This window comes from Diadema antillarum, unplaced genomic scaffold (assembly GCF_040938485.1).
Source record: "Diadema antillarum isolate AM-2024a unplaced genomic scaffold, OU_Dant_1.0 scf00000177, whole genome shotgun sequence".
Taxonomy (NCBI): Eukaryota; Metazoa; Echinodermata; class Echinoidea; order Diadematoida; family Diadematidae; genus Diadema; species Diadema antillarum.
Genome location: NW_027271066.1, coordinates 425,031 through 449,445, shown reverse-complemented (window position 1 = coordinate 449,445; position 24,415 = coordinate 425,031). Strand labels below are relative to the sequence as shown.

The 24,415-nt window shown below is 38.8% G+C and overlaps 1 protein-coding gene across 1 annotated transcript in view; it reads left to right on the top strand.

Annotated features, from left to right (window-relative positions):
* Nucleotides 1-594: 594 nt before the first annotated feature.
* LOC139722915 (extracellular calcium-sensing receptor-like) overlaps nucleotides 595-24,415 on the top strand; it is a 107,678-nt gene continuing 83,857 nt past the window's right edge. Inside the window, exons 1-2 of the mRNA XM_071634196.1 lie at nucleotides 595-1,503; nucleotides 4,370-4,492. Coding sequence (XP_071490297.1) covers nucleotides 747-1,503; nucleotides 4,370-4,492 — 880 coding nt within the window. The 5' untranslated portion in view covers nucleotides 595-746. The remainder of the gene's footprint in view (nucleotides 1,504-4,369; nucleotides 4,493-24,415) is intronic.

The following is a 24,415-nucleotide window of genomic DNA, read 5'->3' as shown; positions in this document are numbered from 1 at the left end:
ATTATTAGAAAATTCTTTGAAACGTTATGATGACAATTTTACGCGACTGTTTGACTTTATTCTAAACGCCAGATCTACTGTTGAAAGGGAAGATGCGTGCAGCATTTAATGTCAGTTAGAGTCCGCCATTAGATCTATCGACTTTCCGGAACAGTCTTGCTGATGTTTATACGAGATAGCTGGGATCAGTGTGCGTGTAAGCGCTTTCTCGCTGCATTTGACGACTGTAAGTCCGTCAGTCGGTACGCGGTACGTGCTCGCACTTGACTCATAGAGTTGATCCGTCGGTGACCGTCGTTGGGCGAGAGATAGCGCAACCACCCGCTCACTACACTTTCATCACGTGAACGAGAAAGAGATTAACCCTATCCTCTGGCTCCAGTGTGGCATAGCTGGGATGTTCATGGATCAATTACCTTTCTCTCCTAAATATTTGATAAATTGATATCGAACGACATCCTACCGTGTCAGTTTTCTTTATAGCTTTCGCGCCTCCGGGAGGCAAGTTAAATGAGTTTGTGCTCATGTGCGACTGGAAGCAAGTTACTTAACCTCATTTGATGTCAACATATTTCTGTGGGTAGTCCAGTGTGACAAAGAGAAACTTCTGGTAATCCATGTGAATCCTTAAGCAGTTTTTGGTTGAGATCAGAGGTTTATAAAATACGCGGTTAAAAGCTACTCAAGAATTTGGAAAGAGATTCTACGACTGTGCGCTGGGAATGAAATAGTTCGACTTTGCCGCAATGGCTTTTGTACTTGTTCACGTCACGTTTCTGTTGGTATTTTGTAGTTTGATGTTTAGCGTTTTATGCAAGGAACCTTCCGCGATACCACCGACGATCAGGGTTAAGCTTTGCGGACTTTTCTCAATCCACTACCAGGTGCAGATCGACGACATGAGCTGGACAGAGGGTCCAGCCCGTGAACGATGCGATGGCTATCACATGATCTCTTACTTGCGAGCTCGAGCCATGATCTACGCCATCGATGAAATCAATCACGATACGGACATCCTTGGGGATATTAAGCTCGAGTACGACATCAGGGATATCTGTAACTGGAAAAGCTCCGCACTCCGCGCGGCAACCCAGTGCCTTGGTCTGGAGTACGACGAGGAGGCGATCTCGCTGAACTCCGACGCCTTCATCGCTAACCAATCTGCCTTGCTCTTCATCGGTCCCGACACGTCCGCGAGCGCCCAAACCGTGGCCGATTACGCCCAGAACTTCGGCGTTCCGCTGATTAGTTATTCAGCCACCAGCGCCTTGCTGAGCGACAGGAAGGCGTACCGGACTTTCTTTAGAACTGTCCCCTCCGACTTCCACCAGGCGGCGGCCGTTGCCGAACTTATCGCCAGCTTTGGCTGGAATTGGGTGGGGCTGATCGCGCTCGACAACGCCTACGGGCGATCTATCGCGCTCGACTTCCGACGTCGGGCGACTCAACTTGGAATATGCATCGCAGTGGATGAGTTAGTATCCCTTGAAGTCGATGAAGAAGGTAAGCTGTTTAAAATTGTGTCTGAACATCAACCGTCCGAAATCTAGCTACTCATGTTACATAATTATCATAATAAATGAAACCAAGAAATACATTATCTTAACCATGCCAACGTCACCATGCCTTCAAAGTCCAATAATAAAAACAAAAACAAAAACAAAAACATTCGTAGTGTAGGAAGTGTAGAATTAACGGAAATGATATGTAATACAATCCCTTCCTTAAAAAAAGAAAGAGAGACAGAAAAAAAGTCACTGATCAAAAAAAAAAGCACCACTGTTTTCATTTTTCTAATTGCTAAAACCGTTCATATCATTTGAGACAGTATCCTGGTTCGGATCAGTTTCAGTTAAATCTATTTCCAGCTCGCTAATGCGTTTTCTGCACTCATCCAATTCTTATTAATAAAAGGAAAAAGATTTCATGTTAATACTGTCAAGAGATGACATCCAGCTTCATATACTTAGTATGTTATATACGTACAGCGTATATGAATATTTTATGTAGAAAGGATTTTCCCCATTGTGATTTGAATGTGGTGTAATTGGATCATCATGAATTATTTGTTCGATAGAAAATTGATTATTCAAAAATCCTTATATACATTAGGACTTCATAGTTTGTTTCAATTTCAATGGCTGACTTGTGTTTAAAGAACTCGGAGAGAAAAAGTGAACCGACATGGAAAGGAAACCGTTAACTCAGAATGACTCCCATGTACCACAAACTGTGTTGCGATAGTTTAACATAAGCTGCGATTAATTTCCGCTACTCACCTCTCACTCTAAATATACGTGAAGAAACAAGCTAGCCACCCCTTCTTTCATACACATTCATACACTACCACCACTACTACCATCACCATCGCCACCTAGATTATTTCAATTGCCTGTAATTTATTCAGATGATGAGTTAGAAATCACACAAACATATTATCATTTCTGTTAAGCCGGGTAATTTTGTAAGTCGGTGAGTGGGGTGTTTGAAAATAGGATATTTTAGACCAATGTGACGCAAAGATTTTTTATGTGTGTTTGTTGATCTTTCAGTCACTGTAGAGACATGATAAACATAACAAAAACACCAACATTTTCTTTTTCTGAAACCATGCGTGAGGGAGCAAGAGTTTGATTTTCAACTCAAAACGTTAATCATTAAGGAAGAAAAAATAGTATGATATATGTTGATGAACGCAAACAGAGAAGACTGTAAAACGAGCAATGTCGTAACAACTTTAAGTGCAATGGACGAGCTGCTGATCTTGTTAAAATAGTTTTTGCTTTTTATGCTTTTTTTTCTGGAGGAAATGTTCGCTCTTGACACTTTGTTTTGGAATGTCGTGAAATAACATTGTAAACTTGAACAGCATACCATCCACGTACAGAGAAAAAACAAAACAAAACAAAAACGTGTTTTAGTAGAGAGTGCAGGTCACGTCTCATTGACAACCCGTCATGTACGTTTCCATCATCATCATCATCATCATCATCAACCCCACGGGACAGGTTGAAGGTGTGGTGGTCATGGTCCAAATACTGGGTCAAGAGGCATGACAAACATTAAAGGGGAAAGAGAAGGGGGAGGGGGGTGATCAACGCCCTCTGCCTTCTCTCTCTTTCTTTCCCTTCATTTCTGTATGTAATTCTGTCTGTCTATCTGTCTGTCTGTCACAATTCTGTTATTTGCTTCTATGAGTCTGTACCCTAAACCTGATTATCTTTCTCATCACGCCCTCGAGAAACTCGGGTTTGTCGCAGTAGCAGCATTCGTATCCGAGTACCTCCATCTGGGGGGGGGGGGGGGCATTTCATGAAGGAATTTGTCGGATAAAATATCTGACAAGTCAATTATATCCGACAAGTTTTGAGAAATTCTTTAGTCTGATTGGCTGATTTCTCTGAACTTGTCGGATATAATTGACTTGTCGAACATTAATTTATCCGACAAGTTCCTTCATGAAACGACCCCCTGGTCTGGTCTGTTTACAAGACTTCAACACCACTCACTCGTCGTCCTCTCGGCAACAACGGAGCTTTGATAAAAAACAGGGCCAAATATAGTGCCTTATATACTGTCAAAATAAGACAGGAGCCCACAGGGAGAATCTCGGCTTCTAAAGTCGCACTACTAAGATTCTTTCGAAGACTGTTTCTAGTAGTCACATTTTTTATCTTTAGGGCAGTATTTCTCAGGACATTTCCCCATTAGACTAAAAAACATAAATAATATAAGGAAGTGTTTTGTAATTGTAAAGATTCGTGCAGAAAATAACCCATTGAGTAGATCTTAAAGAAACACTTGAGATTCTCAAAGTTACCATTCATCGCCAATGAATATTGGCTTATGGCTGTTTCATACGTTCTCAAGATGAATTATTCGAACGAACTGAAGAGTCAGCTCCTTTATAGACTCTTCAAAATATGGAAAAGAATGGCGTAGCCATTAAGTTTAAGGAGTAGGTCTTAAATTGATTTTCCAACTACATGTACGTATGACGCAGGTGTGGGGTGTTAAGTGTGGATAGTTCCGAATAGCAGAAATACAATGTAGTTTTATATTTCCCCCTTTAAATGTTCTGATTATCAAAAGAAATTACTTGTACACGTAGTTTATGTGTAACGATGTACTCCAAATATATATTCATATATTTCTTTGTGTGTACCAAGACGCAAATTCGAAGTGGTGAATGTGAAGAACAATTGACCCGCTCTAGTTTGTTATCTAATTTCCCACGAAGACAAATGGATAAATTGTGGCAATTTGGATACAAAAATTAATGTGACGGAAGTAAGTGACAAAAGCCTTTCATACATAACTTTTTTTTTTACATGTCCTCTATTCTTTTTTTTTGGCTGTGTCTAATTAGGAATGCAGAGGCTTGTAGACGCCTTCAATCAGAACCCAATCCTCGAAGTGGTGGTGGCATTTACCTACACCCAGACGCTGTCATCAATCCTTGAGCAGGCCAACACCAGGCTACCTGGACGGAGTAAGTAAAATGGTCTTTATCAATCACCATGGCTTGGAGATAGGGAAAGAGACAGATGAATACATGTGGATAGATTGATATTAAATTATATATATATATATATATATATATATATATATATATATACATTTGGTTGATAGAAAGACACACAGATCGATCGATCGATCGAGAGGGGGAGAGAGAAACAACCCAGGCAGACAGACAGACAGACAGACAAATCGAACCTGGACAGTTTGCTCTCTTTCAGTTAATATTTTGATTTTAACTGATTTGGGTGCGTAGGAAGAATGTAACGACGTGCGCTCTTGCAACATTGCTTTTCGCTGGGTGTCGTTTAAAGTCCAAGTAAAGAGCGAACAATTATCTCTCCCTTAAAATGAAGCATACAACTTTAATTCTCTCTCTCTCTCTCCATGTAATGGAATGATGCTGATATTTTTACCGAATGCTTCTGTCTGTCATCTTGGATAGAAAGATATAATTGAGACAATAAAGACAGTAGACATCGTGAGACGTCTACTGTCTTCATTATGTCAATTATATATATATATATATATATATATATATATATATATATACATATATATATATATATATATATATTTATATATATATATGTGTGTGTGTGTGTGTGTGTGTGTGTGTGTGAGTGTGTGTGTGTGTGTGTGTTATGACCGTGCGAGAGAAATAAATCATTGCCATGGATATGGTCAACTCATATTGAGTGTCTTTTTCATTGTAAGAGGAATAGTGAGGCACGAGTAAGAGAGAACTAAGAGCGAGGACAGACACATTCTACATTGGTATAACATGTTTTTGTTTTTGTTTGTTGTTGTTGTTTGTTTTCTTGAATGATGCACTGATATGCAGCAGGGCAAACCGAGACACAGAGAGAGAGAGAGAGAGAGAGAGAGAGAGAGAGAGAGAATGATAGGGAGATGGAAGCAATGTGATACATTTGTGTTCATTATAGGAATATTACAAATGACCTCGTTATAATATGGTGATGACAGCAGTATACTTCTTAAACCTCCACAAAATACTTGAAGTCACAAAGGATTTCAATTATCAAATATATCAAACTCACTTTCCTGTATGGTCTTCCTTTGCGGATTTTTTGTTTGTTTGATTCTCTTTGAATTTGTTCAACTCCACCAATGAGCGTGTTGTGTAGACCTACAGTTCACGCACGTAGGTAGAGAAATAAACATATACCTGATATTAAGAGAATGGCAGGCTTAAGTGGGTCCTTTTCTGACGAAAAGTGCGTTTACTCTTACGGCAGCGGAGCTGTGCAGTGGGGATGCAAAATGAATACCGACAATCCATTTCTTCCGGGCATATCACAATAGTGACGGCTCGCCAAATATGATATATTGACTCGCGTTCGGTACAGTCTGCGGACTGGTGCTTTAATAGTTCTTAATTCTGTCACTCACGTCTGCATTCCCGCATTCCCTGTTCCCGCCGCTGAACAAACACGACACTCCCAGATTCAATAGAGAGAGGTTCTGCGCTATCCGCCTATTCTATAAATGCGCGTACAGTACGTGGATACGTATTTTTACCTTCTTTCTTTTTGTGCTTGAGCATGGTTGGCCCAGTATATCGGGGGAGGGGGGGGGGGTAGGATTTGGGATGACTCGGATGTGTATCAAAACATGCAACTTTGTCTGTTGTCTTTTATAGAAACGAGAGCAACCCTTTTCAATCAATCAGCCAGTGCAGATTTGGGGAAGGATTGGAGTAGAGGTTAATTAGTAAAAAGGGACCTACTCGAAGAGGACAAAGGTCCATTGACACACACATAGTTGTGACCTGAAATAGCGGTCTAAAATTTCCGGTGTGGTTTCAAAGACCTGCTCTTAGAGAGCTTTGAGATGACACAAACACGCTAATGCGCACGCGCAGTTACAGTGAAGGATTAGGATAATAGTCTCTGCTGCTTTGGAGGCGTCGTTGGAGATTGTTTTTACGGGGGTGGGGGGGGGGTGGGGGGTGCAATCTCGATGGCGGAATGCTTGGTTGACAGACAAGTTTTGTCGATACACATTACTTATTACTGTGCTAGTTGTTAGTCTTTCACATATTAATTTGGAAACCAGCATTATTTGCGTTCTTTGCCCCTAGGAATTGAAAGGGAATGAAGGCCATTGATAAACACTGAAAACAAACATAGATTTGGTTAGTTATGAGACGCAAGGAACATTAGTAGCAAGAAAAGTATGGATATCAAATGGTTCAGTAGTTTTGTCCTTTGCAAACTTCGTTTATGTAAATTATTATCGTTATTTTACTTTATTCGTTTTCTTATTTTGACGCGAATGTAGAAAACTGTTGCCTGTAATGACAGTAAAAACTGTGTGACTTCCATGACATTTTAAAGATATTTATCTATCCTCTTCCAAATTTACATATTTGCTAGTTTTATGCGTACCCTGTTAAAGTGAACGGTAAGCATGGTAAAAAATAAGCCTGGAAAAGTCTTTCAAGACCTCCCATAAGTTTGAATGTTTGTATGCATAATTCACTTTTATACTGAAGTTGGTCCGTAGCATTTGATTGTCTCGTAACTCTGAAAGGTTGATGTGATCTCTTTGTAATGATTTTGCAAATCGCCAAACATGGGCATCAAAAAAATCTTGCAAAAATTAATGAAGAGGTAATTACAGGATAGTTCTAAAGAGTATGTAAGGGGCTGGGGTTTCGATTAAAGTCGCATGAACTAAACAAAACAACAAAAAACAACAACACAAAAACAAATCAAAAATTAAAAAAACAATAAATTCTTGTAACATGATATATCTCACCTGTCCAGTTCGCTTGTTCGAATGCGGATCACTATGAATAATAAATGATGGATACAATGGATGCTATATGGTTCATTCGCTCTCAATGACTTTGAATGTAGGTAAAGATCCTACATCTCACAATTGCACACATATCGAAAATGAGTTTACACCTTTTGATGTCTTACCGTGATTTTCTTCTTTCGCTGACAAGGAGACGCTTTGAGGATCATCGGAATAGAAGAGAACAATTAATTCCGCTGTCATTTTTCTTCAAGTCTCTTCTCACTCTTACGACTATTGGCATAGACGTCATTACAAAGTGACTCTCAGTGCACGGTCGTATATCTGTGAAGCTCAATGTTGACTGGAGCACTATTGTCTTGCTTTAAGTCAACTTGTTTTCTCCGAGAAAGTAATATGAGTCCATTAGGGCAAATGAAGCCCCTGGCTTAGCCCCATTGTGGTGAAATTAGGCCAATTATTTACAGATTTGTCGATATTTGACAGTGACATTTGTGTCTGGTACTTGCACTTACTTCCCATCTTACCTCCTCTGCCGTAAACTAGGGTGAGCTTGATTGTACATTCGGGCACAGTTTTCGATAGTTGTGTGTATTGCTCCTTCTCCATTGGTGTTCAGACCATGTCTTTAGCTTCATGTTTGTAATGCAATGTTTTAGCAGTTGAAGAAGAAGTCACCCTTTCTTCATAACACAACAATGCGAGCAGATGATGTTAGCGCGCGAGGATTATAATCATTCAATTATGATCTTATTAAACAAAGAGATGCGGGATAAATCAAAAAGACTTTAATCGAGCCTTCATAAAAGCCTTATGATTCATATTATACACTTTACTATAGACCTACTCTTTTTTTAAAACACAGTAACTCGTGTCAGCAATAACTGTGTGGATTTAAAATGAAGAAGAAAGATGATTCACTAACTAGTGCTATGTGTTAGGTGCATTCTTGCTATGGCAGTACATAAATCAGCTATTGTTAGGCATATTGAAGCCCTCCAGTTATGGCTAAAGCAGACATTGACATTAAAAAAAAAAAAATCTCACCCAAACCGAAGACTCGAATCATCATTACATGAAGAAAGTTGTATAAACTAGATTTTCCTTGCGTTGTTCCCTATAAAGTCAGGGCGGACTAATCGAATTTGTAGAGCATTTCTGTTCGCGCGGGCAACGAAATTATGCTGTGTCGGTTTGCAACCAGATTCGGTGGGCTCTCGGATGTGAAAGGAGATGACCGATTTGATGCGCGTCGCGCTTGTGACATTTTCCACTCCCTCTCCATCGTATATGCAGTTTTCAAGAGCCGGTTGATGAAATTGTGTCTGCCTGACAAACAAAATATATAGATGATATAAATAATATGCACATTATAATGGCTTGAACAGCAGAGAGCTGTCCCGTAAAATCTAGTTAAGTCCGAGTTTCTTGTCCAACGCGTCGCATTGAATAAAACAATTCATCGTAAAGAGGCCGGGGGGGGGGGGGGGGGGGGGGAAAGCATGGTCTGTGTTTATTAAATCGTAGTAAACTTGAACCTGAAGCATGAAATAATGACTGTGACACTCAGAGTGACTTTCAGGGAGATGGCGACGTCCAGTTGTCGTTTTTCGACGACAGTTGTCAACAGATGACTTCGTAATTCAGCCTCGTCGCCAATTTTCTGCCATTTCAAATTCTGATTCGAGTTTATAGGTTGCTTTATTGAGTGCGCCAACAGTGTTGACTTCAGGCATTTGAATTCAATGGGGTGTAATGCTTTCACTTAATGTCTACATGTCTGTCTTTTCTCTTTTAATATCAACTTGGAAAATCGGTTGATAGTCAAAACGTGTTCTATTGTCTCAAGAGGATACTTTTATACGGATCTGTGAAACTATCACACTCAAAGAAGAGTATAGGTAGATAGATAGATATATAGATAGATAGATAGGTAGATAGATAGATAGATAGGTATATAGATAGGTAGGTAGATAGATAGATAGATAGATAGAAGAGAATGTCACGTATGTCTTTGACTACTTTCATTTTATCAGAGCCATAATCCACCAATGTAACCTGCAATAAACAAGCCTGATCACTTTGAATTAAAAAAAAAAGAAGAAGAAGAAAGAAATCCGATCTTATTCTCCTATGTATGTCTTCTTCCATTCCTACTTGTTGTTGTTTTATATTTCCCTGCATGCAATAACCAAGCCTGGTCACGTGAAAAAAAATAATCCGATCTAATTCTCTTACGTATATCTTCTTCCATTCCTTCGTGCTGTTGTTTTCATTTTTTTAAAATATTCTTCGTGTTTCATGCAGGCCGTACTGAGTGCAGTTTATGGTTCTCCAATATACCCATCTCAAAGGGTATTCGTGTCACTCATGTACTCAGGAATGTTTTCTTTTCGAATTGTGCGCCGGTGTGATGGCGTCAGCACCGCTGTGACGGACCAATCCAGGGCAGGTGTAAAGTTGCGTTATGAATACATTCCCAAAATTGCTCCGTCCTCTCGGGACAACAAATGTGTTTGCTCACATACGCGCGCCCATAATTTGCGACGCCCGCTTGTTTGTATTCATGCTTACTCCTTTCTCATGTTTTTGTTTTCTTTCTTTATCTTGTCTTAACCGTACAGTTGGTGATCAAGGCAAATGTGTTTTTAAAGGTCTCCTTACATGTTGACTTCTGCTGATGTGTACGCATGGATAACACCTGCTAATCACAAATTGTGCGACCGTTTGATCAAAATATGCATCGCATAATCTAACATTAAATGAAAAAAAAAATTGACATTGACATCTGAATATCAAAGACCTACTGATATCAACTGAACTCATCGTGTACATAGAACGTGAATTGAATATCAGAGGACCTTTAGAAGAGAATTCACCTTAGAATTAAGTGGATTCCGAAAATTAGTTAAAATTAGTGAAACACTCGATGAAAGTTTGAGCAAAAAATGAAAACCGTTCAAAATTGATGAATTTATAACGAAGTTTTGAACAGAACGTCCGAGTTTCTTCATAACACCCGTTTGTTTTTGTTTTTTTCCACGTCAGTTGACTACATTGACGTCACGAACAGTTGCAGAGGTTCAATACATTAGGGGCGGCAAATGAAATTAACAAATCTAATAACTTTGAAAATGTTAACAGACCGTCCGGTTTTCCTGACACTCTCACTGAGCGCACTGAATGTTTTACTAATGCTCACTCCGAATATTTTTTTTTTATTTTTTTTTTTTTTTGGGGGGGGGATTCCCTTGACAGTTTGAAGCCAGTGTTCTTTTCAGCATTAATGCAGATAATGTTAGCACTAGCCTACACACTTTCTCATCTCGAGGATGAAATTCTGTAAAGTGATATGACTAGACTCTTTCCTTGCACAAAAAACAACAACAACACAACAACACACACAGACACACACAGACACACACACAGACAGACACACACACACACACAAACACATTCTGTGTTTACTGAAAAACAGTGAGGTATATCCAGAACAACACAAACTTTGTTCTATTCTGCGTTGCCACAAGCCGTAAACAAAGGAAGATTGATGAACCATAACTTAAACATTCCGAATAAGAATAGCACACTATCAAAAATGAAAGATAACCGTACAACGGATATAGAGCAGAAATTCATCCATCAAAAATGTTAATGAGATAATTTGCCTTTTAACGTATATACAGTCATACATTATTTACAATCTTATATGTTTAGATTTAACAACCTTTAACCGTGTGCCCTAATGCGAAAAGACTCCGGTGTGATCAATTGTATTCATGTATTCATTGCTTAATAACTTGCTCACGCATACTTGATCAATTTATTTATCTATTTATCTTCACTTCTACTGCGTCTGAAAGCGACTTTTCGTTTAATCACTTAATTATACATTCATATGTGAATTCCCAAACGATCAATATTAAATTCAAAATAGATTGTAGCCGGGGGAATACTTCCGTGATATTTTGCATAACACCATGCATCAAAGCTATTGCTATAGTGCATTTCTGCTTGACAAAGTGTTTTTGTAATAATCTTCTGATGTCGTTATCATTTCTTGAACCTGTACATTGGATTTCAATACATGTCAAGATCCAAAAATGACCAAGATAATGAAATTGAAATACTTCAATTTGACGGAAATCTGGAAATGACTGCCTCTTTCACACAGTCACATATTTGAGATCGAGTGAAATATGCAAAAGTGTTGTACAAGAGACGTAACTGTGCTTATCTTTCCCCATGCAATAACACAGGTTCAAGACAAAGAAGAAATGGTCAGTGTGAATGCCTAAATTATGTGTTGGAAAATACGAAGTTATCAAATAAAGAATCGCCAAACTATGACACGCCAACCTGAACCAAATTTTGCTAGGTAAACAATATTCCCCCCGCAATCCTATTTTACGTCACTTAAATCTTAATGGATTCATGTTCATTTTATATCATTGATTATGTCAATCATTTCTTTCAGTTATTTTCTTTAATCTTTTGTTCTTTTTTAATAGTTGATAATTTTCTAAAGTTAACCCGTTCCATACTGAATTTTGAAATTTCCATAAACTTACTACACAAGCCACAAGGTTCTCATATGGAACGGGTTAAGTAAAGAGTGAAACTGGTAATCTGTTGGCACCAGCTTCTTCGCTAATAATAAGTACTCTCCTTGTCTAGTTTCAAGGAGGTCTTCGAATAAAAACGTTAAGATCATTGAGGTCGGCCTACCACCTGATCCCTGCCCTATCTAACGAGAGATTAAAGTGAACATCACGATACCGCTTCCAATACATGAGGACTGGAGCAACAGTCACCTGTCTGTGTTAATGCATCATTATTAATTTGCATGATTTGATTGTCATGGTTTGGCCCCTGCAGGATACATCGCGAAAGCACATCTTTTTATTCTTGTGCCTCTTCCTCGTCGGTGCTTTCGAGGAACAGCTGAAAGTTACGGCACAAAACCACCTCTAACAAGTCTAAGTTGACTTCGATGAATTGAGTACCCATTAGATATCCATATTCCATAATGTTACCATTACTTTAATACCATTTTGTTCAAAATTCTGCAGGTTAGTTTGTCACGGCTTACCGATACATCGACATGATCGACAAATCGAAAGATTCAGTCAATCATGAGGTAGTTTTTTCTTTCACATTAAAGGGCTGGTGCACCTGGCGGACTCAGCACTGTCCTCGCAATATCATGCAATATTGTAGGATCACGTGACATGTCATGGAGTAAAACGCGCCTCTTTACGAAATGTGAAGTTTGCCTCAATGCGGAACGGTAATTGAGATGACAAGCGCCCTTCGTGATTACGTCACGCAACGGTTAGCATCGCGACCTTCGGTTCAGTGTTGCCGAAGTCTGTGTGTAATTACTGTTTATTGAGTCAAGCTCTGCGCGTTCATTGCCGTTCATGAGCACGTGACCTTAATTACACCGATATAGTAAAGTATAAACACGTTGCACCCTTCTGTATGAAGGATGAGAGGTAAATGATTTCATGTCTTTGTCATTGTTCGAAAGCGACGGGCGTGTTTGCAATGACAACAAACGCCAGTTTAATTCAATTTCTACGTATGTCGGAAATTAGGAATTAACTTCGCGTTGTACCTTTAAACGTATGATTTTTTTTTAGCGCCCATTGTTGAGCGCGATTGGCTGAATCTATATTTAAGAGAAAGTTTGATAACAAAATTACTCATTTTTTAGGATTCATTGTTGAGCACGATTGGTTGAATCTATATTCAACGGAAAGTTTGATATCAAAGATAATTCTAAATTTTCAGAATTCACCTGCTTTTGTTGTTGTTGATGTTTTTCTTGGTTTTGCTTTTGTTTTGTTTCGTCTCTTTTTTCGTTTGTATTATGCACTGTTCAAAAATGACAAAAATTCGGACTTAAAATCAGTTCGACTTAAACATGTTCCAAATGACGTTAGAAAATGCCACCATCATATTGCTAATGGGTGTCTGTCCTCGCACGGTAATAATATGTTGATGGTTTAATATGTTGCTGACCATTAAATTTGAAAGTGAAAGAACACATTTATGAAGAGTTCTACAGTACATATAAAAAATTGTCTTTTTCTTCCTTCTGCTGTGCGTGTAAATCAATAGCCGTAATCGTAAATCGCTAATAGCAAATAAACCTGTTGAAAATGTCACAGAAAATGGAGCAAAGTGTAAAAAGTGGCGAAAACACCTGCGTGTCTGAGTATGCGAGATAAGATTTTTTTTCGGAAAAAAAACCCCAGCAGAAATGATTGTTGGCTAGTTGAGATCCCAGTGACACCCGAGGGCATAAGTGTCAAAGCAAATACCAGAAGAATTAAAAGTCAACACGAGCACGCAATAGAGAAAATCGGTCGGAAACCAAGAAATCAGGTAACCCTATCCAAACAAACTGGTTTTTTCCTGCTATACCTAAGGGTGCCTAAAACTAGATCGAAAGAACAGTCACTGCAAACACAAATTTTGTCTTCATCGCTGGCAGATAAACCATAAATATAGTCTATTGTTCTCGGGCATAGTAGTTCCACTGTTGCTGCTAATAATGTTCGCAGTTTATAGATTTAGGGGCTCCGATCAATGAAGACATGAATGCGCATATCCTGCAGATAAGAAGTAAAAAATAATGAAACATTTAGAAATTCAAAATCATGATTTCTTCTTTGTTTTGGTCCTCTTTTTTTTTAGCTGTTTAGGGTTTATAGAGAATAAGTTGATATTTCAGAACTTTTCTCCCTTCCCCCGCAACTCCCCGGCGTCTGATTTCGTCTTCGCAGCTCATCATGCTTCCACAAATTCTTTGCCCAAGACCCATCTATCCCACAAGCTTGATCGGTAAAAAAAAAGCAACGCCATTAAAATGAATTGGCATATGAAGTTTTTTAATCATTAATGTGCTGGTTAGTTTATGGATATAAAAGAAAAAAATGGTGTGTCTGTGTGTGTGTGCGTGTGTGTGTGTGTGTGTGTGTGTGTGTGTGTGTGTGTGTGTGTGTGTTTTGTCTGTGTCAGATTAATTGGGAAGGAGGCGAGGAGGGGAAAAAAAACCCAGACAAACAATCGAGCCTTTGCTAAAGCCTGCGAAAACACTCGAGCCGGTTGACTCGTCATAGGGAAAGACATGATATCCAGAGAAGCGCAGAGAAGTGGGCTTGCGGATTTACGATTTGATCAGCTCGCAAAAATCAAACCCAAACCCAGTCCACATGTCCATGTGGCTGGAAGAGAAGACGACTGTGTCAAAGTGCAAATAAAGAGATGGAGGGGGAATGAAAGGCAATGCAAAGGTGTTTATTTCGCGATAAAGTTAAAGAAAAGGAATTTTACATACTTTAACCCAGAAGTAACGTGGGAACGAAGTGAAGTGGTCACCTAAATATCGATCTGCGGGGGCAATCCGCACATTAGGCTAGCTTACCCTCATCTTTAATCCCGGTGCTGAAGTTGCCGATCAATACCAAACGCGGAAAAGGAGTAATGCGTTGCTAGTTTAATTCACGTCAGAAACCTTCTTTCAAAGACAGCCGAATAAAAAACAAACAAACAAAAGCAAAGCAAATGCAGCAGCAGCAGTAGCAACAGCATCTATGACATGGCACGATGGAGATCTTGATCATTGCAACAAGTTTACTTAGAAATATATGTTTATATTATTTTATATGTTATATAATTATGATGATATCTGTGGGTTCTATAAATGGGAGACATATACACACAACAAACACACAAATAATATGTATACTTATATATATATATATATATATATATATATATGTATATATATATATATAATTATATATGTGTATGTGTGTGTGAGTATATCTGTGTATTATGTCATGTATAAGACACAATTTAGTGTATAATAATTATGTGCATGTGTGTACACGGTGATCGTCAATTGTGTGGGGGTTTTTTCCTCCCGCATCACTTTTTTTTTTCTAAGTTGCACCATCTTTTTCACTGTGCTCGTGGTTGAACACCTTCGGATCTCAGGGACGATAATGATGATGAGGAGGAGGAGGAGGAGGAAGAGGGAGAAAAGAGGAGATGCAGGGTGAGGAATAGGTCCCAAGTGTCAACACTCGGGACGTGACATTGGCGGTACAGGGCATGGTTGAGCCCTCATTCATGATGTGAACGGTAGCGGTTGATGAACCAGAGACCATGGTGATGCATGCAGTCTCATAAGTCCTCCATGATCCAATAAATCCTCCATCAGTTGCCCATCACCTTGGGCGTGGAGGAGAGGGGAGGTTAAATTGCGAGATGACTTTCGGCTGTGGAGTCGACTCGGAAGAGATACTCGGACTTTAGTTTGAACAAAACTTCACACAGACAACCTGAACAGATAACCTACAAGATCCTCCTCAATCTTAAACATCCCGATACAGTGACACCCCCCTCCCCCCCCCCCAAAAAAAAGGCCTTCATTATGATGACGTCGAATCAAATGTCACTTTGCCGACTGCCACACATGCGCAAACACGGGCATACAGGTACTCATGTATCGTAATAAATCCGAAATGGAAATATTTTCCCCCATTAACAAGAACATGATTTATTCACACACATGCAATTGGACAAATCGCTAACATACCTACTAGGAATCTATACTCGCCATGCTGCTGTGAGAGTTGTCCGAGCTATAATGTACCTACAATAGAATCACGACGGGTCTACTGCAGTTTTTTTTTTTCAGCTGTTACTTGGTAGAGTAAGTCGACCTGCTGTTAATCGATTTCAGAGAGTACAGAATGTGTTTCATGTCCTTCATTTCATTCAGCCCCTAGGACTAGTCAACTCTACCGGCTGCCAGTCAAGGATAGAATCTAATTCAAACTCCTTCTACAGATCTACAAAGTGGTCTTTAATGGAACACCAAAATACATCGACGAGTGTCTTGCGCGATATTCCGTTAAAGGTGCACTCGACTATCAACTTCTGCAACTTTCGTGCACCCAGTGAAGAACAAAGTGTAACTCGTCTCAAAGTATTCTGACGCCACGCTGCGAAGGGTGCACAAAGACTTTGATCTTCTGGACTTTGATTTGTCATTTCTACTTGATAGATGTGCATTTACCTACAAATGCATCTCTCTTCACTTCCATTAGATCATCTGTTTAAAGCCAGTCAGCCTCCTAACCTACTTCTCCTTGCTCCATTGCGATTTTTTTTCCTTTTTTCAGTTTACAACTAAGGCAGAACTTCCTCAGTACACGCGTGGGGGAAAGGTCAATTATTTCCAAACGAGATTCATTACGGAGCGGAGATGCGACACTTAAAGTAAATGAGGCTCCCCGGCATGAATATGTCACGTGATCATTAAAGTTTTCCGACGTCAGCTGGGATTCCCTTCAGCACGTGAAGTCTGTGTCACCAAGATCCTCCTCTTCTTAAAGCTTATTTGCTTTAGTGAATTGAGTAAATCGTCTCATGATTAGGAAGTGACTAACAGAAGGCACAATCAATAAATGTAGAAATAAATAAATAAATAAATAAATAAATAAATAAATAAATAAATGAACAAACGAATGAATAAATAAATGAATAAATAAATAGATAAATTTATAGATAGATAGATTGATAGATAGACAGATAAATAAATAAATGAATAAACAAATAAATAAATAAATAAATAAATAAATAAATAAATAAACAAATGAGGTTCTAAGTTTGACGAGGGACGGACTGAAGAAAATGTTACTCTAAAAAATTGTAACGCGATTTTCCATTTTGATGCTTACATAAAAGTCATCTAGATTATCAAAATATGCTGTGCATGAGCGTACTGACGTGACTGAGGTTCAAATGTTAACAAGTCGGCTACTAGCTATGATAATTCCCCGAGATGAAATGCGCACACTTCCGATTACATTAGGCACATAGGGCTAGCGATGGAGTTAGAGGGAGCTCCGAAGGACCATTGTCATAATCAATGGTATTCAGCATGCACTTAGCTTTGGTATAGCATCACCTGCGATCTTGAATATGATCGAAACTGTTTTATCCCCTTCGCATTATTATTTTTACTGCTCATGTTTCAGTGTTTTAAACAAGGCTCTCCATGAAATGTTGTCCTCAATGACGCTGTGATAGAATATGCGTGTATTATAGCCAGCTCTTGATATTGCTGTAATATGATATAGTATAAATCTAGTGTAACGGAGATATCATGTAGGAAGGCCTATTTTTTTCTCTTTTTTTTTGCTCTCCCAAATCGGAAATCAATGTCTGTCAAACAATCCATGAATCTCAATTCTTCTTCTTGCGAAGGGGGAAAAAAGGGATAAATCATTGATTTCGTCTGTTGTAGTAGCACTCCAATTTTTAGAGAACTTTCACACACAAACACAAACACACACACACACAAACACAGACCACGCATACACAATATTGCATCATATATTTTCTCTCGTGAATTATTGCACAATCATGAATCAGTAAGAGGTTGGCAGGTTGGCAGAGATTGCTTTTGACAAAGGTACTTGTAACGAAATTCATTTTCTTGGATGCATAGATGGATAAGAGCGAATCAGGGGGAAAAAACAAAACGATACAAACCCAAAGGCGTTTTTTTTTTTGGGTCTAAAATGGAACTGATAATAAGCTTTGCTTCTGATGACGCAATGTTAAAGTTGGCTAAAACTTGCCCCTAGCACAATGCAAAATTGAAGCTTTCTGCCCATAGAGGGCAATCGTGTTAAAAAGGTAATTATCTTCGGATTCTGAGGATTTTTAAAGCGCCACATATTCAATAATACGGCGTCCTGCTCATCAAATTCGGTTAGACCTGCTCAATACTTTCGGGATTTATAGGGATTCTTTGACACTGGTACTGTTTCTTGATTGCCTTCACGTATCTAGGACACAAAAATCCCAACTACGTCAGGACAGGTGTCTGTTGCTAATGTATCCCGTAGTAAACCAGAAACTGACATGTTCGACTTGCAATTTTTTTTTTTGTCCCGTGTTTCATTCTTAGTACCTCTATGCCTTATTTTATAATTGTTTATATCTATATTTGTAGTCCCATTACTACTTCAGTGCATACACCACCGATTACCACACACAAATCGAAATCGAAATCGAAATCGAATCGAAATCGATTGACAAATGAATGACATTACTGAAGGTTGATGAGTAATTATTTCCTACAAGGATCTGCCCTACTCATTTTTTACCGATTTTTGGCACCTTTTGAAACACGATGTTGACCAAGTAGACCGTTTCCTGTTACGTATTATAATGTCTGGATGTTTCTTTTTCCTACAGCCTGTCACCTGCTCTCTCCCATTAAGTACCACAGGCAGGAATTCACTTAGTTGTTGCTAAGTAGGGCAAGCCTCCGGCAAGCTTTGTGGCTATTCAGGGCATAATGTGAGCAGAGCATGCATAAAATCTTTATACATAACATACCTAGTCTACTTCGAAAATACATCTGAATTTACTTCAGAAATATGAGTATAAAATCACTTGCACGATAAGACGATCTAATGAAGATGGTAAATTACTTCATAATATTGAGTCCATTACCATAGATTTATAACCCGTCAGTGCCTCATGCTCATAAGCTTAATTGTAATTGCGGAGCTATTCCAAGTGTTTTTCATTCTACTTGTGTGCCCCCTCCCCCCTCCCCCATCGTGACTTTAATGCAAGGTAAGACGAACCACTCAGGCGTGAAGATGTCACAGTCTTGCACACATACAAGGGTGATTCAATCGAGTGTATAAGAGGGATTTCGTAACCTTGCTCATTGAAGGTTAAATTCGGGACATCTCCACAGATCCGCGCAGAACGCAAGCCAGCGGATGTGTAGATAGGCGAATAAAGCACATCCATTCAGACAACTTTAGGTTTCATGTTTACCATGGAAGTTCCAAAAATTACGTCATGGACATTTAGCTGTCTGTCATTAGCTGCAGATGTAGTTCCAAGTGTTTTTACGGTGACGCGACATTTGCTCCTGCGACAATTGCTCCGGTCTTATTTTCTGGAAGGACTTATAGGGTTAGGGTTAGAGTGGTAAAAGGGTTTTAGGTTTAGTTTGATGAGAGGATTAGGATAAGGGTTATGGTAACGTTTGTGGGTAGAATTTATGTTTGGCTTAGCGTGCAGATATTCCACGGAAGCAAAATTTCGTCGCAGGAGCAAATGTCATTGAACCGTTTTTACTTGTTCCTTTAAGCATTAATGTTAGGCGTCTGTATTATCAATTCTTCAATGAATTAATATCATAGGCTAGGCCTTCACTGTTATCAAAGGAAGAAACAATAACTAATTTAGGAAGCTGTTCCTCGTGCTAATAATTTAGTGCAAGTCACGAATCGTTGGATAATCGGAAAGTCAAACTCAGATTAACTCTTTACTGGCTGTGGATTCACGAGTCCTTGCAAAGTACGAAATAACGAGGGAATTGGGAGGCAAAAGGGGGGGGGGGGGAATGAAGGGGGGGTGATTTGCATAAGCCACCAACACCCCACGTGTTAATAAATAATAGCAAAGAAAAGGCCTTCGTGACTACCTAAAAAGTGTGAAAGGAATTATTTGCTAATATTGTGATTACAATTGTCAAGGGAAATCATGTGTCCTCCAACAACGGGGAAATAAGTGTGACGACGGAATTAATCACTATTTTTCAGTTCACACGAACTTCAGAACCGTTGAAAATGTGCAGCTTGGCGCTCCATTTCTGTTTGAAATATAAGATGAATGAAAATTCTATTAAGACCGATTAAGCAGAGGTCAGCTCCATTAGTGGTACGTGACCACTCAATTATTAAAGGAACGCTTTGTGTCACCGCAGCGGGGAAGAGAAAATTGGCAATGCAAAATGTTATCAATAATTATCAATATATCCAACATCCGCCCAGAGTGTAAAATTGGTGGATAGAGGGATCGTCACACGGTGGCATTAAATCACCTACTATACGTGAAGTAAGTTTGGTCTATTCTGTTCTTACACACACACACACACATACACACACATTCACACACACACAAACAGCAAGACTGTTGTGTATTGGTGAATATTGCACGCATGATTATTATGTATAATTATCTACAATAGAAAACAAAGCTCGTTCAATTCCAGTAATGAATCATCGTCCACGTATCAAAAGCAGTAGAAATTAGCCCCTCACACGCATTCTTGGATGTCCAGTATGACGGGTGTAAAAGGCAAATCAAAACAAACAAAACACACACACACAGACAGACACACGCACACACACAAAACAAACAAATAAAAAACAAAACACCGTGCGTATACCGATCATACTTGTCAGTCGCCCAGGACAGGTTACATTGAATATTAAAGAGACTATGCAGAACAAAGGCATGTTGACTTGTATTGAATCATAATTTCCTGATCATCATTTACGTGGCCAAAATGATATATGAATATCTATCGTATGTTTAATAATAATATTTCTACTGTTTTTCTTCATGTCAATTGGATACACCCAACAGAAACCTTCCGAACCGAGATTCTGCTCGTGACGTCATAATCGCTAAAGTACTGGTGTATATGATTAACAAAGGACGTTGGAGTGCACCTTTCCCTAGAGGGAGCATAATTTGCATGTTTCTCTGTAGTGACTTTTGCTAATCATACAAGTAACATGCATATTTCTCTGAAATGTCTTTTGTTAGTCATATTAGTTACATGGAAACATGAAAGCTACATACGTATACATGATAATCTAATAAGTACATGTGCATTTAACATTTAAAAGTAATGTGTATTCATATATACGTGTGGATGAATATGTACATGTATATTCATATAAACAAAAGAATAAATAAATATGTGTATATATATATACATATATATATATATATATATGTATATATACATATATTAAATATCTGATCCATTGACCTTGTTAACATTTTGCACAGTGAGGAAAGAATTTGTTTCATCATTTGTAAGTGGTGTCGGGGAAAGTCAGTCACAGTGGTGACGACGTGACGAGAATCTTTGGTTGCAGTGGGAGAGTACTTTGTCTTGTGACATAGTGATGCAATGTCTGGAAGATGGATAATTCTCTTAAGCGCTGCCTCTGTTACATTTATTGGAGGGCAAGGTGGCCGTGCCATGCGGTAAATAGCCCTACACGTTGAAACGACAAAACCGAGAACGCAGATAAATTAAGTGTCATAGCAAATATGATTCGAAACTGATATAATTTGTGTTTGCTTGTCAATTTATAACTCTGCAGATAGAATTGGACATTGTTCACAGTTAAATCATGTATTCGTTTCCTCTTTATTGCATTGAAAAAGAAAAATCTAGGAAAGTATGACTCATAATTTGTAACGTCACGAGTCATCTCATAGTATTCATTTGACTGATTTTGTTTGATATCATACAATGTTCTGACAAGGACGACATAGGAAAGTATTTCTAACTGTTTCAGGCAAGGAAGGATTTTAATGGAAAAAAAAATAAACCTATGGAATTGATCGAAGAATGTTTTGATTTGCAGGGACATCCGACAGATAATGGCGTTTACGAACTGTTGATTAAAACGACATCGGTTTAAATTGACATGATTGAAGGGGATTCAACACGTCATTCTTTCAGGCGTCTACATGCAAGGTCTAAATTAACAAGATGTAATAGCAAACGAGGTGGGACGTAGAACAACGTCAGGACTAATGTTTTACCATCATCCTAAGATTTTGTTTGCTGAGCAAGCGCATGGGATTAAATATCACTCAATCTCCGTTTCCTTTTCTTTTACAAACAAATTTCAACATCATATTTTAATTGAATCCAGCGACAAAGTAAAACAATCGGCGAAGTCGGTCAGAAAGCATCAAGTTCGGAACAAATGTGTGTAGATTGACATATATTCTTCGCAGATCTGGATAATGAGCCCCGTTAACGGTTGCCATTTTTTTTCCAAAAATAACATGTGATTCTCTATGATGACATGTGACGAAAATGACTAGCAGTTCCAAGACTTGGAGTTACTAATACCCGTTCAAATGCAGTCGAAATCTTAGTCGTTCAAGGTCATAGAAATGATAAAAAGTTCGGGTAACACCCGAAATTCCAGAAAGTATATAAGATATATCTATTTAAAAAGAGTATGAACATAATTGAAGTGTCTGCGAATGTTTATTGCAATTTAAATGAGAGCATTTTTATATCTAAACATAACACATCATGGAGAACACATATTTCCAATTATGACTTTTTACAATATAAATGTTCGTTTTCAAGGTAAAAGTCATGCCTGATAGGACAGTTGCCACGGTAATTGAATGATGGAACTGATTACGTATACGCATGAGTGCCTTACAAATCGATTTAAGAATACATGTATCAATATGTTAGTATACGTAGCCCATCTCTGACACGACGTCATTCAACATCATGTCTTCAACTTGATGTTATACGTAACTGATTTAATTTGTCTTTACTATTTTACTTTACTACTACTGCGATCGAGATAACAGGGATTTTGACTGCGATGACACGTGCTACTAGAAATAGAGTTTGACACTTACTGTGCATACGCATTGTATGTCCCAGCATTGTTTTGTTTTTACACCCTAGTATATATGGGACAATTGGAACTATATATAAAAAAAGAAATCATTACCATGGCAACGGGAGAAGACAGCAGAATTTTGAAAGGCTGCATAGCCACATCTGCTTAGAATATGTCAGTCTACACAATGTGCCGAATTTGGTGCTTCTTGACAAATTTGAACAATTGGTCTGATATATTGGACTACATGGTTATGCACCTGTAAACTATGCCTCTAGACTAAAACATAAAATTATGATCCCACATAAATGTTTTGCATGCAGTTCCCTGAGCACATATTGACACAGACATACATAGGCAGGAATCTACACGAACAGTACTCGTAGACGCATAATACACGAGCAGAATAAGGAGAGAGAGAGAGAAAAAAAAGAGAGGAAAACCTCACATCCCTCAGAAGTTCACCTTGAAGCGGGGGGCACAGTCATCTTCGTGTTAACTGCTGGACATTGATCTGTTCATTGGAGGATGAAGGACGATACTACTAGAAGATTGGGAGAAGGGGGGGGGGGGTGGCGGTAGAATGTCTATATGAACGTTTGTGGCGATTTATTTACCCCGATGCCCCGACCAAAACTCACTTACCGTCGATTTCAGACCAGCTATCCAAATGCATCTAGGAGTCGTGAATTTTTCAATAAAATCCCTTCTCTCGCGCGCTGTCTTCCTTTCTCTCTCTTTGTCTCTCTCTCTCTTCTCTTTCTGTATCTCTCTTTGGCGTCCTCTTCTTTGGTGGTTTTGGCGGCCCCACATGTCCATCGATTGAAAGCGACAAGATCGATCAATATTTAATCGGAAGGTGCGGTCGAAGATGCGTGCTGTGTGTCGCCAAGGAAATTCCTCGAATTGTAAATGCTTCCAGAACCGCGCTTTCTCTGTAGCTCCCAAACAATAGCCTTTGAGTTATTAAGTATTCCGACTAGCTTTCCTCACACCTTTTGACAATCAAATAAAAAAGACTTCCGTCTTCATATATCCACGTCTCTAATTTCTCGTTTTGTGATGAATGTGCTGACGTGTGCATAGATGGATAGATGCAGATATCGCTAGCAGAAATGGAAAAGAAAAGACCACTGGGTCCTCGTCTCACAGAGTATAATGTCAGTAGCATGGCGCCAAGTTATTTAACGACGGGTCAAGTTTATTACTTCGGCTTGATTTTGACCCGTTTCTCATTCCATCCGAGGACAGTGTCGTCCCCCAACATTTATATCTGTTTTCCAATAATGCCTTACTATGTAGATCCAACAGCGTAGAGATGAAACAAAGGAAGGAGCAGCGCTCGATAATCCAGCACTGTATACATGGTATATACTGTATATCGCGTCACACAACGTTACGGAATTCTGCCTCCAAGAGAAATGCGAAGATGTGTTAATCTTATGGGAATGATAATCTCTCTTATATTAGACTGGATTGATTGTGACCTTTCTTTCAATTCTAAGATTTAAAGAAGGGGAATAGGCTTCCATGTACATAGATAGCGCTGTAAGCCGGATGTTGACTGTAATATCATCTCTGGTTTTTTT